The sequence below is a fragment of the Marmota monax genome, unplaced genomic scaffold (assembly GCF_021218885.2).
Source record: "Marmota monax isolate L192 unplaced genomic scaffold, Marmota_monax_Labrador192_F-V1.1 WCK01_AAM20220418_F8-fsc00269, whole genome shotgun sequence".
NCBI classification, from domain to species: domain Eukaryota; kingdom Metazoa; phylum Chordata; class Mammalia; order Rodentia; family Sciuridae; genus Marmota; species Marmota monax.
In genome coordinates this window covers 244859-258522 of record NW_026694072.1, presented here as the reverse complement: position 1 = coordinate 258522, position 13664 = coordinate 244859, and the positions used below count along the sequence as shown (strand labels likewise).

General features: G+C 45.2%; 1 protein-coding gene across 8 annotated transcripts in view; it reads right to left on the bottom strand.

Moving 5' to 3' along the window:
• Positions 1–948: 948 nt before the first annotated feature.
• Git2 (GIT ArfGAP 2) overlaps positions 949–13664 on the bottom strand; it is a 50803-nt gene continuing 38087 nt past the window's right edge. For all 8 annotated transcript variants that reach the window (XM_046464273.2, XM_046464276.2, XM_046464277.2 and 5 more), the window contains 4 exons: positions 10256–10338; positions 9519–9707; positions 5153–5216; positions 949–4246 (listed from right to left, as the gene is read on the bottom strand). In XM_046464273.2, coding sequence (XP_046320229.1) covers positions 4034–4246; positions 5153–5216; positions 9519–9707; positions 10256–10338 — 549 coding nt within the window. In that variant the 3' untranslated portion in view covers positions 949–4033. The remainder of the gene's footprint in view (positions 4247–5152; positions 5217–9518; positions 9708–10255; positions 10339–13664) is intronic.

The window sequence follows — 13664 nt, the reverse complement described above, 5'->3', positions numbered from 1 at the left end:
ACCCTTTTCTCCTGTCTGGAAGGAGCGTCTCAAGTCACCTGTCCAGAGGACAACTGGCTGGCTCTGCGGAACCCAGGTGTAAGTCTCTGCCTGATGTAAGTTATAGCAGACCCGTGTGAACCTACACAAGGCCTTCCTCTGAAAGTGAAAACTGACTGGTGTGGCCCCAAGAGATGAACTAATCCCTCTACCTGATCACCTGTTGGGAAAAGGACAGGGCATCCATGCTGGGCTGGCTTTGGTGGTCCTAAAAGTTAGAAATTTTAAGGAGAAAATACATCATGAAAGATTCCTGGAACTAGGATCTCCCTCCCCCAGCACAGAGAGGTTTATTAGGAAAACAGATACATATTGAGAGCACAATGCAGACTATCCCCAGAGGGAGAGACAGCCTGGAATGGAACCAGGACCTTGATGCCTTAGACCTGGCTCCTCTGGAGGCTGAGGCGGGAGGATGATTTGAGCCCAGGAATTAGAGACCAACCTGGGCACCACAGCAAGACCCTATCTCAAAAAAACAAACAACCCACTCCCACCCCAAAACAATAGAGCAAGGGAGAAACCAAGAAAATTGATGCAGGATATCCTTTTCTTTTGTTGTACTGGGGATTGGATCCAGGGTCTCGCGATATTAAGCAAATGCAGTACCACTGAGCTATATCCCCAGCCCTTTTTATTTTGAGTCAGGGTCTTGCTAAGGATGGCCTGGAACTTATGATTCTCCTGCCTCACCCTCATGAGTTGCTGGGGTATAGGTGTGTGCCACTGTGCTTGGCTAGAATTTTTTTTTAAGAAAGCTATTTGCTAATAAGAACAGAGGAAGAAAAATCTGGTCATTATTGACACTGTCTTTAAAGACGGCGTTATGTGAGAACAACTCTCTCCATGCTTCTATGAATATTTGGAAATACCACTAACTGGCAGAAAGCACAGCATGACCACAAGACATTTATAGATAAGCCTGTTTATTGCATAACTAGCAGGCACAAATCCCAAAACGATTTTACAACACGTGAAGGGAACAATAATTACAGGAATACGATGTACAGTAAAAATGAGAAGTAAGCACAGTCATGAGGGACACAGAGAAAACACATCTGAATAAAAGGCATCTCATTTTTTTCCTATGCAGCATTTTCTTTTGTAAGAACAAAGATTAGCTTCAACCAGGACAAGGAGGAAAACAAAATCCTACTATTGGGAAGCTCACGGGTGCTGTCGAGGGTAAAAACATGCTAGTTTCACTCTGAGTTCTGCGACTGAAGTCGCCTGGGGAACTGGGTAGTAGCTCCCAAGTTGTGCGCTTCTAGATCCAATTTCATGAAATGCTGTACTTGATCTTTGGGCCCAATCCATTGTTCTTTGGCAAATAAGAACTATCTGCATTCCCAGCTGGAAGATGATTTCAGGGCAAGGAGCGGGGGCTTGGGGGTGGAGCTGCTTCCTCCTGCTTAGCACAAGTGCTTGTTCATAAAGTGCAACTCTGTCCTGTTGGCTTCAGGGAAGCGGGGTGCACAGGCAGGGAGGGAGAGTTGAGAATAAGGGCGAAGAAACACTTCAGGATGCAGACATGACTCGTGAAAGGCTGTGGAATCCATGTGCAAAAAATGGCCAGGACAAGTGCGCAGACAAGGTGCGGTTTGCCAACAGGAACAGAGAACTCTGGCGCTAGGAACAGAGGAACAGAGGTCTCACACAAGGGAACGTCATGAGGAGGGCAACTTGGGGCTCTCCTACCACTGCCTGTCACTGCACTTGGGAGCCTCTGTCCAGGGTCTGGCACTGGGGGTCACTGAGCCAGCCCTCCAGGTGGTATTCTCACAGCTGGAAATACTTTGTTGGTCCCACAATCCTCGACTCTCTCTAGGGTATAAAGACAACTGCTGCAGGTCCCGAGTGTTCAAGGGAAGTCACCACTTCACTTCCTGCAGATGACTCTACGGAGACGTGTTCTCCCTGGGAGCCAAGGGTACCAGCTCAGCAGGCCACTGGGTCTTTCCCAAGGATGACGGGAGCCTGGGAGCAGCAGGTATTTGCAAGTCCATGAAGCACACAGAGGGGGCCAGCCAGCACTGGAGCTCAGACAGGAGGCCCCTTCTAGAAGGCATCTGCTGAGCATCCAGCACTCCTGTGGCACTTAGGGCTATGCAGACAGTAAGCAAGAAGTCTTCAGAGACGTGAACCCTTTTCCTGTGCTGTTCACACTGCAGCGAACCAAAGGTGTCCACAGGCCATGATGTAGCAAACCCCAAAGCACCATAGTGACACTGCTTCCAGGACAGCACAGGTCAAGGGGTAAAAGTGTGGGAGTTGGTTCTGTGAAAACAGCCCTGGTCAGCACGCGAGGTGACCTGTACTTTGATCACTTGACTTCCTCAGGTATGATCACCATGGCACAGAACATATGGGTAAAAAGAGGGCAGACGGCGACATCAGAGGGTGGGACCGCCACCTTCTGGGTCAGGCTCAGAGGCCAGGGAAAGCCAGGAGCTCCCGTTTCAAGTTCATAGCCCCAGGTAGAGGCCGTAAGCCCGCAGCTCACCTGGGAGTAGCCGCCTGTGGATGTGTCTGGATTGGCTGTCAACATTTCTAATTGGAGAGATGGCACCAAAAAAATTCAGATTTCTGGTGCCTCTTGTGGCACAAAAAAAGCTCTGGCCACACCAGGCCCACTTTTCTACTGGTGACGAGTGCGGTGGGGGAGCACCTGTCCCTGCCTGGGTGGCCAGGGGTCCCGCTGTCCCTCTTCAGACCTCTGCTGTGCTCTGGCCCACTGCATTCACGGGTACTTCAGGTCGGTCACTGACGAGCCACCCCCACAGGAACTGCTGCTCAGAGCGGGCTCTTGAGCCGCAGCATGTTCTAGACTTCAACCGCTCCTTTCCTAGGAGCATGCGAAGGAAGTCCTTTCCTTTTTTCCTTTTTTTGGTGGTGCTGGGGATAAAACCTGCATGTGCTCCGCCACTGGGCCCCGCCAGGAATTCTTGAGAGCTGGTGTCTAAGTGCCAGTGAGGTGAAGGGGAAGACGCTGACTCGGATGACATTCACCTTACCTTAGAGGAGGTCCCGACAGAGGATGGGACACGTGAAGCTGTTCATGTGAGGAAGCTGTCGGCGGTGAAAGGAGAACCAAGGTGTGGATGAAAGGGACATGCAGTGTCAGTTTGTGGCAGTGACATCTGAGTAGGTGGAACAAAGTTAGTTATGGCTTGTTAAACTGATGCTTGTCTTTGCCGCACGTTCTGAATGAGCCGTGTGGTTTGGGGTAAGGCAGAGTACTTGATGATGGGTGACAATGGGTAGTGCTCCTTCCTGAACATGGCCACATGGGACACGGTGTGGAAGGTGAATGCTTTATCTGACTGTAAGGAGACTTCAGAATAATGGTAAAATATAAACAGATAGAAAATAAAGACAAAAAATTAAATAACAGAACATTCAGACATGATAAAACAGACACGGGCAATTCCTTGTTCCCTCCTACACGAGGTTGTTAACACTAATTTAGAACATGGCAAAGTCCTTTCTCTACATACATGCTTGGAGATACCCCAAACTTAAGATACCCCAAACTTGAACTTGTTTTGCAGTTGGTTGGAAAATCCACTTATTGCACGATGCTTGATAGGGAAACAGGTGGTATTCACTTTTTTTTTTTTGATCCAACTCTCTCAAGAAAACGTTTTACTAAAAAAACTCACTTATGATCTTACCTACAGGTAGGGAGCTTAAAGGGATTTTAACGAATTCTGAACAATGAAAGTACTTTTGGATGTGTATGATCATGGTCTCTCAGTCACCAACAACACAACGAGACATCAGAAACTAAACGGGCAAACAGGCACGAAATAAGGCAAGTGGGTTAAATTAATAGTTGAAAATTTGTTAGAAAACATGCAAAAATAATACTGAGTTTTCTTTTAAAAAGTTTTAAATCGTCGTTAAATGTTTTTGTAAAAATCTGGAGTTCCATGTCTAAATTTGAATCGGACTTTTAAGAGTCTAGAAAAAAGAAAGGACAGCACTCCACTGTTCAGTTGTTGTTCTCTTTGGTGGTGATGGTGACCAGCTGCTTGGCGGCCTTGGCGATGTCGTAGGCACACTGGATGACCTGCTGCGTGACCAGCTGGACGTCCGTGGGTGAGCCCGAGTCCCCAGGGAGGGCCTTCTTGCACTCTGACTGGAGCCGGTAGGCGCTGGATGTCAGCAGGCGAAGGGAGGTTCTCACCATGTCAGATTTGGGTTTCTAAACGGAAAAACCACAGCCGGTCACCAGGGACTGCATGCTAGGCACCCACCAGCAAGGGACAAACAGGCCTGGAAACTCCTCTGGCTGTTCCATCTGGCCAGAGGCACATTGATTGGTTGTTCACTTCTTAACAGGGTTCTTTCTTTTTTTTTTTTTTTCCAATTTATTTTTAGTTGTAGTTGGACACAATATCTTTAATTAATTAATTTATTTTTATGTGGTGCTGAGGATCGAACCCAGGTCCCACCCGTGCTAGGCAAGCACTCTACTGCTCAGCCCCAGCCCCAGCCCTTCAACAGGGTTCTTTAAACGCTATAAGCCCTGCAGCCCCTGGAGCAGAAGATACAGAACCGCCTTGACTCCAGGCGTTAAGTGCGTGCAGGGTGATTTTAGTAGTGTGGGCTGTTCTGAGAATGTTTTAAAAATATTAACTCGTGCAGTGACAGATTCCAGATAAAATTTTATTCTGTTAATGGTCTGCCTTGACTTCTATATCCTTGTCTTATTAAAATCAATATTTATGTAGAATGAAAACAGTCCAAAACACAATGTGACTGCATATTTAAAAATTCTACAGATTACAAAATGGTCAATATGACATGAAGATCATAAAGAAATTTCTTGCAGTGCAATTAAAAGGATCTAGCTGGGCACTGGGGTGCACACTTGTCATCCCAGCGGCTCAGGAGGCTGAGGCAGGAGGATCGCGAGTTCAAATCCAGCCTCTGCAATTTAGCCAGGCCCTAAGCAACTCAGTGAGACCCTGTCTCTAAATGAAATACAAAATAGGGGCTGTGGATGTGGCTCAGTGTTTGAGTGCCCCTGAGTTCAATCCCTGGTACCAAAAAAACCAAAACCAAAAACAAAAAAACATCTAAAGCAAGTGAGTAGAAAGTGACTTACTTTGGGGAATAATGCTGCCATTTCTGTAACAGCTACATGTATCCTCTCTGAGCAGGGAATATAACTGCAAAACAGTGAAGAGGTTATTCAAAGACTGTCAAAATGATCTGGAGGCAGACAATTCTCAGGGACCAGAGAGGTTCCATGTATATTTCTTTGACAACGCCGCCGAGCATCCTACACCAACAGAAGGCACAAGGTTATAAAGCAGGGTCTCCGTCCTCTGGTGAAAGTTCAGTCAATCTGTAAAAATAGACTCTAATTGTGAAATGTGGCAACATATACTACTGGCCAGGAGAAGCCAGAAAACAGGATAAAAGCCATTTATACCTCAAGTTCATCCTTTACTCCTTGAATGTTTCCTCTCCCTTATTTCTAGAAAGAGAAACAAGGATTTCCATGCCCAAATCTACAAAGGTAAAAAATAAAGGACTGAGACAAATTCCTTAAAGTTATAATCGGAGCTCCTACTTCAGTATCCAAGGCCATTTCATCAGTGGGCCCTTCTAAATCCCTTTCACTCAAATCCATCTGAATTGTTAGGGACGCGTATCTTTCACTTTGGATAAAGAGAAAACACTGAGGTCTGCCTCATATACCATTCAGACACTCATCTACTTTGTCACGAAGTCACCATGTGCTTGTCTCTGATAAAATGCTATTACACGTCAGCACTTTCTCGTATTTTGATGAGCTCTAAGAAAACAGCACACACCCCATCTGCCACCCTCACCCTTTCTTCCGTGCTGTCTGGCTGCCTGGCCTTCCAGGGCTAGAGACTCACTTGACATTCCCTGTCGCCTTAGAGAATGGAATTTTACCACACCCACTTTTCGAATGAGAAAGCTGCACCCCAGAGAGGAAGACAGGTCCAGATCCCACAGAGGTCAGAGGAGGACTGAGCTCAAACCCGCTGGCCACAGATCCACATCATCCTTATGGCAAGACTCTTTCCAGCTGTGAACAGTAATCTGACTTCTTGGGATGAGAAAGGAAAGAGTTAAGACTGTTTTTACCTAGGATTCTTTTTTTTTTAGTACTCTGGCAAGCAACAGATGAGGCCAGTTTCGTATCTTAAAAAAAATGTTAAGTTTGCATCCTGAGGAGTGTACCACTGCAGTATGCACAAGGACAAATACAGCCGTGGTGGCTCAGCAGGCGAGCATGTGCTGAGCACGAACAAGGTCCTAGGTTTAATCCCAGCATGGAAGAAAAAAGAAGCAAAACAAAATTGATGAGGCTGAGTGATGGTTGTTAGATACGACACTGCCACCGAGCCTGGGCTTGTGTCTTTGAGGACTGATCCACAGCGCAGGAGCGATGCTGGGTATGAGAGAAGCACTTTTGGAGCAATGCTTAGTATGTTAAGAGACACTGCCACAGATGGGTGTGGCTGGCTGACAGAAGAACCCAGGGAGCTGGCTTTTGAATAAAGATGATATAAGCAATCTCTGTTTCTCCTTTGTAAGACATTTAGTATCAAAACTATTTTAATTAAGACTGCCTACACCAGGCATGGTGGTGCACGCCTGTAATCCCAGCAGCTCTGGAGGCTGAGGCAGGAGGATCATGAGTTCAAAGCCGGCCTCAGCAACTTAGTGAGGCACTTAGCGACTCAGCAAGATCCTGTCTCTAAATAAAATATAAAAAAGGGCTGGGGATGTGGCTCAGTGGTTAAATGCCCCTGGGTTCAATACCGGGTATCCCTACCCCCCAAAAAAGAAAGATTATTTTAATTACATCAAGAAAATGGTTTATATATCTAAACATGCCTTCAAATTGAAAATCCTGACTTTAATTTTTCTTTTCTTCCTGGTACTGGGGATTGAACCCTGGGGTTCTTTACCACTGAGCCACATCTCCAGCCCTTTTTTTATTTTTAATTTTGAGACAGGGTTTCACTAAGTTTCTTAAGCCCTCACTAAGTTCTGAAGCTGGCTTAACTTGCAATCCTCCTGCCTCAGTCTCCTGCTTTGCTGGGATTACAGGCGTGCACCACCATGCCTAGCCTTCTATTTTTGAGAACAATTAGAATCATATATGATATACCAACAAACAAAAATGCCAATGAATAAGGAGTTAACTTGCAAATGTGAAGGGACAACAGCCTCCCTGGTCCTACTGGAAGAGCCACATCCACAGCAATCATTTCTATCACTCAAGAATGTTCCCAATAATATCCCTGCAGCTGAGAACCACACCTAGAGTTTTATGCTTTGCTGGTTAGGGTTTCATTTTGAGAAACACAATTCACCCCTGGGACATCCTTGACAAGCCACACGCACAACAGGCAGGCACATATGAGTGAGGAGGTCGTCTTCCTGTGTCTGAGGGAGTTTATGTTCACAGTATCAGATTGGTATCTTTCAAAAAAAATAGATAAAAGCTTCTGTACATGATCTGTTTGAATCCCCGTGTGCACGAACATGTGCGTGTCAAAGAGAGAAGAGCTAACGAGGAAGTGGGACTTGCAGGCCCAGGAGACAGCACTAGGCAGCAGGAGGTCAGGGGCTGAGGGGAGCTTGCTGGGCCCAGGGAACCAGGAGAGAGCCTCAAAGTGGCTGCAAGGTCTACCTGAGATGAGGTGAGCAACAGGTTGGCAAAAGGAGAAACCACCAAAAAAGGCTTAGGTTTCATTAGTACAGCGCCAGGCTGCAAATGGAAGCGTCTTGGATACAGGAGTAGCCAGAGACTTTAACAGAACACACAACGGTTTATAAAGCATGAATTTTTTAGACCAATTCCAGTTTAAACCCAAAGCATAAGTTAATGATTAAAATCTCTGCATCATTCTCTCATGGTCTTAAAATAAAAAGAGATCACATCCTGAAATATGTTGAATGGATTTGTACATCTTTTTTTTTTTTTAAAGAGAGAGAATTTTAATATTTATTTTTTAGTATTTGGCGGACACAACATCTTTGTCTGTATGTGGTGCTGAGGATTGAACCCGGGCCGCACGCATGCCAGGCGAGCACGCTATTGCTTGAGCCACATCCCCAGCCCCGGATTTGTACATCTTAACAAAGAGAACCAAGCACCATATTGAAATCTCTGAAGCCAGAAATGGCCTCAGGGCAGATATTTATATTTTTGACAACTACTAAAGAAAGCAATACGATGTAAGCACATTTTTAGTTAGAAATACCAGCACAGCACTTCTGAACTGGAGGAAACAAAAAGTGAAGAACACTGATAAATGGGGTTGGGGAACTGAGGAAGGAGTCGTTTTTGTGTCAAGATTACTTGAAACACTGTCAAGACTGTGTCGTGGGAAGCTGCAGGTCACTTCACTCTACAAGACAGAGTTACTCACTGCCAAGACTGTAGCCCCAGGCAAAGGGACTGTGTGCTTGTAACACGTGAAGTGCAAGCACCTGGGAAAGCAGGAAGCCAGACAGCTCGGTGGCTTCTGCAAAAGGCAGCTGAGGAAAGACAGGTTCCTCTTTTTCTCAAGGAGCTTGCAGCAGCCCACCCAGGAAGGAAAGCTCTTATCTTTCAAAAAACGTACTGTTCTTTTCTTCTCCAGTGGGAAATAGTGCTACTGGGAGAAGTGTGAGCTGCATAAAAAAGAAAAAAGGCAGAGAAAAGGGAGGTGGCCCAGCAGTGTCAGGGGCACAGGGGAGGGTCACAGGTAGGCTGTGGTGAAGAAGAGGAAGAAGAGGAAGGAGCGGTGCTGTTCCTCGAAGGGGTCAGGAGGACTTCTCTGCATCCTCAGCTCTGCTGACCTAATGCATGAGACTGTTCTTGGGATTGAAGAATTTCTGCTATTTTCTCAAACCTGGTGGGAAGCTGCTAAACAATGTTTTATGAGTGTGTCTGTCTAATCCCGCCTGCGGAGGGAAACTAGGACATTAAGCAAAACAGTTCACAACCACCAGAATTCTCAGAGAACAAAAGGATCAGCTACTCAGTAGGAGCCAGTAATCTTACAAGCGTACATACGCACACACAGGGGAGCCAGGTAAGAGGTAAGAAATCAGGTCCCTCTCGGGACACTGCCGGCCTGGGTAACCTTGCCCCTAGTGGAGGGCGACTTTGGAGCAGCAGAGGCCAGAAGAATCAATGGAAGGTCTGGAGGCAGCTTCTTCCCCTCTCCATCAATAATCAGGACTGCTGCCCCAGTACACTGACAGCAGCTTTATTTCTGGAGGCATTTATTTTCAGAGTTTGATAACATGTTGAAAAACAAACAAGCAAACAAAAACCAAAACCCCCAAACCAAACCTACACTTTTTTGTTGAGTTTTCAACTACCTTAAAGTCACAAGGTAGAAGCAATTCCCTTTCAGGGCTCCCTGTGTCCCTCTTGTCCCTTTTGGAGCATGAACACACATCCTCCCAGCGCAGGACTCTAGCCCACTCACCTGTCATGTTTATTTTCCTGGGCCGCTCGCAGGAGCTCCTGTATGTTTTTGGTGATCTGTTCAGTCTTGCGGATAACATCCTCGGTGCTGGGGAGCGTGGGGCTTGGGGCCGTGTGGGGCTCTGGTGGATCTGGCATTGAGCACTCACCTGGCCACACCATACTCCTTTGCCTTCCCTTTCGGCTTGACCTGTGAACAGTGAGGATGTGGCTAAACAGGATAGGCGCATATTAGCTGCTTCAGTTTCCAGGAGCTGCCTCTTGTGCACCAGCTGAACACACAGGCAGGCAGATTTTGTGGTTTCCTTCATCTGTTTGCAGAAACAGGGGAGGCTCCACTTCATCCTGTCAGCTCACCTAGAGGCTACTTCCTTCTGCCTTCAAACCAGAAGCCAGGACCCAGGCAGATGGGTGCAGAGGGAGAGGGAGGGAATACCTGGGGGGTGTGGCATTAGAATCCCTGCAGAGCCAACTCCTTAGGTACTGTCAACTTAACATTAAAGTAAAGCATTGATTTTAAGCACAGAGCAGATACCCAGACATGTCTAACCAGCTGGTAAAAGGACAAAAAGCCCCTGTGGCAATAATGTGAATTAAAACCTGTAAACTGTGAGTCTGTGCCTGAGTATCGTAAGACCTACAGGTTTGAAAATAGGCACAAGGGATGCAGACGGCCAAGGCCTGCCAGTTGCTGGTCCTTGAGAGCCCACCCCCAGCACACTCTTCCCTCAGATGTACCCTGTGTCATCTGGCTCCGTGTCATTGGGAGTGTTGTCATAGTCACTCTCAGGTGTGCTGTTCTGCTTCTCCAGCCTGGAAGCCTACAGGAAAGAACAGGAGACCCCCATTAGTGCAGAACACAGGACACTTTGGAGTCTACCTAGGGAATCAATTACCTGTGAGTCTATGTGGCCTTCATACCTACACCTCATTTGGGACAGGAGCCAACTCTTTACTGAAATTTAGTAAAAATGAACAGTGGATTCAGAAATGTTTTCTTTCTCCACAAACAGTTCCACAAACTAAGCTGACACAGATGCGCAAGACTGTCTCATTTAGTTCTCAAAGGAATATGAAATTCATAATATAATGGATGCAGTCAATAAGCAAACATGCCAGCATTTATATGACCACAGACTTTCAGTGCTGGAAGTTGCGGGCAGATGATCTGATGGTTTAACACCAGAAGAGAAAATAAAGGGCCAAAAAAGACGGCTGACCTACCCAAGGACACGGAGGCTCCTGAGAAACAGGACCAAGAGCCCAGGCCCCCATATCCTGCTACAGGAATTTCCAACCTTCCATGCCTGCGCTCAGATAGCTGTTGCTGCTCTCCAAGAGTTGCCTTCAAAGATGGTTTTTATGAGCCACCTGAGAAAACTGGCATTATTAGTTTACACCCACATGTTGTTTGTGAATCAAAATGGATAATCCAGTTTGACATTTGGTTTTAAACCAATTTTGTTTCCAAAAGTATCTGCCCCTTAAAATATAGAGATTTGGTGTAGTTGTAGAGATGAAAAAACGGAATGCAGATTTAAAGGAGGAATCTTGGAAATGTTCTAAGAAAAAATGGCAGCATCACTAAATACAGTGCACTCCAGGGTGACAAAATGTGAAGGGGACTGGATCACACACCTTAGAAGGGGTCTGTGTTAGTTCCAGGATGTTTAGTGAAAGCTAATTTTCCTTGGAATGCTTTTCTCCATAACGTTTGAGGATTTCTTTATCTAACAGAAATTGATGTAAGCTATTCAAATCTTAAACTGATTACCTTACAAAATACAAGTACGAGGCTACTTCCAGCTATATACCCTGAGTTTCATTCAAGTTAATCAAAACATATGACTGAGAAATTTTATTGATGCTGCAATAAAATGTGACTGTATGCTTGAACACATGCAGACTTGTACCTTCATCCAAAGCATAGCTACTGGAGAGTAAGTTAAGCCAGGCACAGTAGTGCACGCTCATAATCCCAGCTATTCAGGAGGCCTAGATAGTAGGATCACAAGTGCAAGGCCAGCCTGGCAACTTAGTAAGACCCTGTCTCAAAATAAAATAAAAAAAAGGCTGCAGATGTAGCTCAATGGTAGAGTTTTTGCCTAGCATGTATGAGGCCCTGGGTTCAAACCCCAGTAGAAGAGGAGGAGGAGGATGAGGAAGAGGAGGATGATGAGGAGGAGGAAGATGAGGAGGAGGGGGAGGAGGAGGAGGATGAGGAGGAGGATGAGGAGGAGGAGGATGAGGAGGAGAAGGAGGAAGATGAGAAGGATGAGGAGGAGGAGGAGGAGGGGGAGGAGGAGGAGGAGGGGGGGAGGAGGAGGAGGAGGGGGAGGAGGAGGGGGGGAGGAAGAGGAGGAGGAGGGGGAGGAGGAGGGGGAGGAGGAGGAGGAGGAGGAGGAGAAGTTGTTCATCCAGAGCTGCTCTAGTGGAAAGAATAAAATAAAATTAAATCCAGAAAAATCACACTTTTTATAATGGATCTTTTTGACTTCCTTGATGTAAATTTGATAGTTACAGATCAAATACTTTATCCACAATGATCAACAGTACCAAGTTTCGTTTAAACATTTTAGAGGAGTAATGACTCACATACCCACTAAATGTCCTCAGGAAATGTTCCTCAAGTACAGAAACCACCATGCACGGGGAAATCAGTTACTTACGCATTATGTCCTTCATCGTTGTCAACAAAAGCAAACAGGTTTCAATGTAGCCATTTAATTTTATGAGAATTATTGTGAACATGCAGAGCCAAGAGCCATTGGTTAAGTGTTGCTCTCTCAAAGCTGTTAATAGAAAAGTTATCTTATAGCTGGTGCTGGTTCAGTTTATTTAAGAGATTTACAGTTCTCTCTGAATAAAGACATGTCATGAATATCTAAACCTAGGATGAAGCTGTCATGAACAACTAGGTGGTCAGTTTAAATGACCTCACTGTTAATTTTGTATAAAACTGTCTCTCACCAAGCAGTGTTTGCAATGATTTCTGAAGCTACCAAAAAAAAAAAAAAAAAAAAAAAAAAACCCACAAACATTTTCTAAACCCACAAAATTTCACAGTGGATGAAAGAGGTTTACTTGACTCTTAAAAAATTTCAAATGAGATATTTCATTACTGTTTTGCTGTCTTTTAGTTTTTTACAGGAATAACAACATTACAAATCAATTTCAGGACTGCTCAGAAGACTTTGAGTATGATGAATCAAGAATTCTTTTTTTTTTAAGTTGTAAATGGATCTTTTATTTTATCTGTTTATTTATATGCAGTGCTGAGGATCGAAACCAGGGCCTCACACATGCCAGGCAAGTGCTCTATCACTGAGCCACAACCCCAGCCCCTCAAGAATTATTTTTAATACATAACTTCAAAAGTACAATAAGGAATTTCAAAAGGGCCTTAGCTAGTTGCATGCCACTGACAGTGGACAGAAGCTTCTCCATCATTCCTGAGTATAAGGGAATGGACAAAGGCTCAGTGTAAATTCCACAAATTCCCAGGCTCACTGACACCTTCAATCATTTCACCTTTTCTACAGTATCCTTTACTGAAAAAAAGACTGAGCCAGAATCTGAATGCAGGTCTTCAAACTTGGGCTCTGTTCAGGGCTTCCCCAGGTGAGTACCTGCTGCAGTCATGTTCTCTTAGTACATGAAAAAAGATTTTTTTTTTTTTAAACTAACAGAGCCTTTGGGAACAGGGACTATGCTACTTATAACTGATTTACCAAAAGGATGGGTAAAAAGAGATGTTGAATACCTGCTGCCTGGCTGTACTAAGAGGCGCTTACCTGGATCATGTTCTGCTCTTGGGAATGTAAACTACACACCATCGGCCTGGGTCCGACCAACTAGCACAGGTGAACAGCTATCTGCTAACAGCTACCTGTACCCTCCCTGGATGCTAAGTGTTACAATTCTGGTTTAGGATGCAGGGTCTGTAAACCTTGGTTTGTAAAGTATAGTGCTGAAATAAAATATGCCAGCAGTTTAAAGTTTTCATGCTGGTCCAAATGGAACAGTTTTAATCTGTTGACAACAGCTCTGAATAAATTGGACAGATGTGCCCTATTATAATATTTAACCAGCAGCCAGCTAATTCTATGATTATTTAAAAAGACAGTATGCTCAGAATAAATGCTGT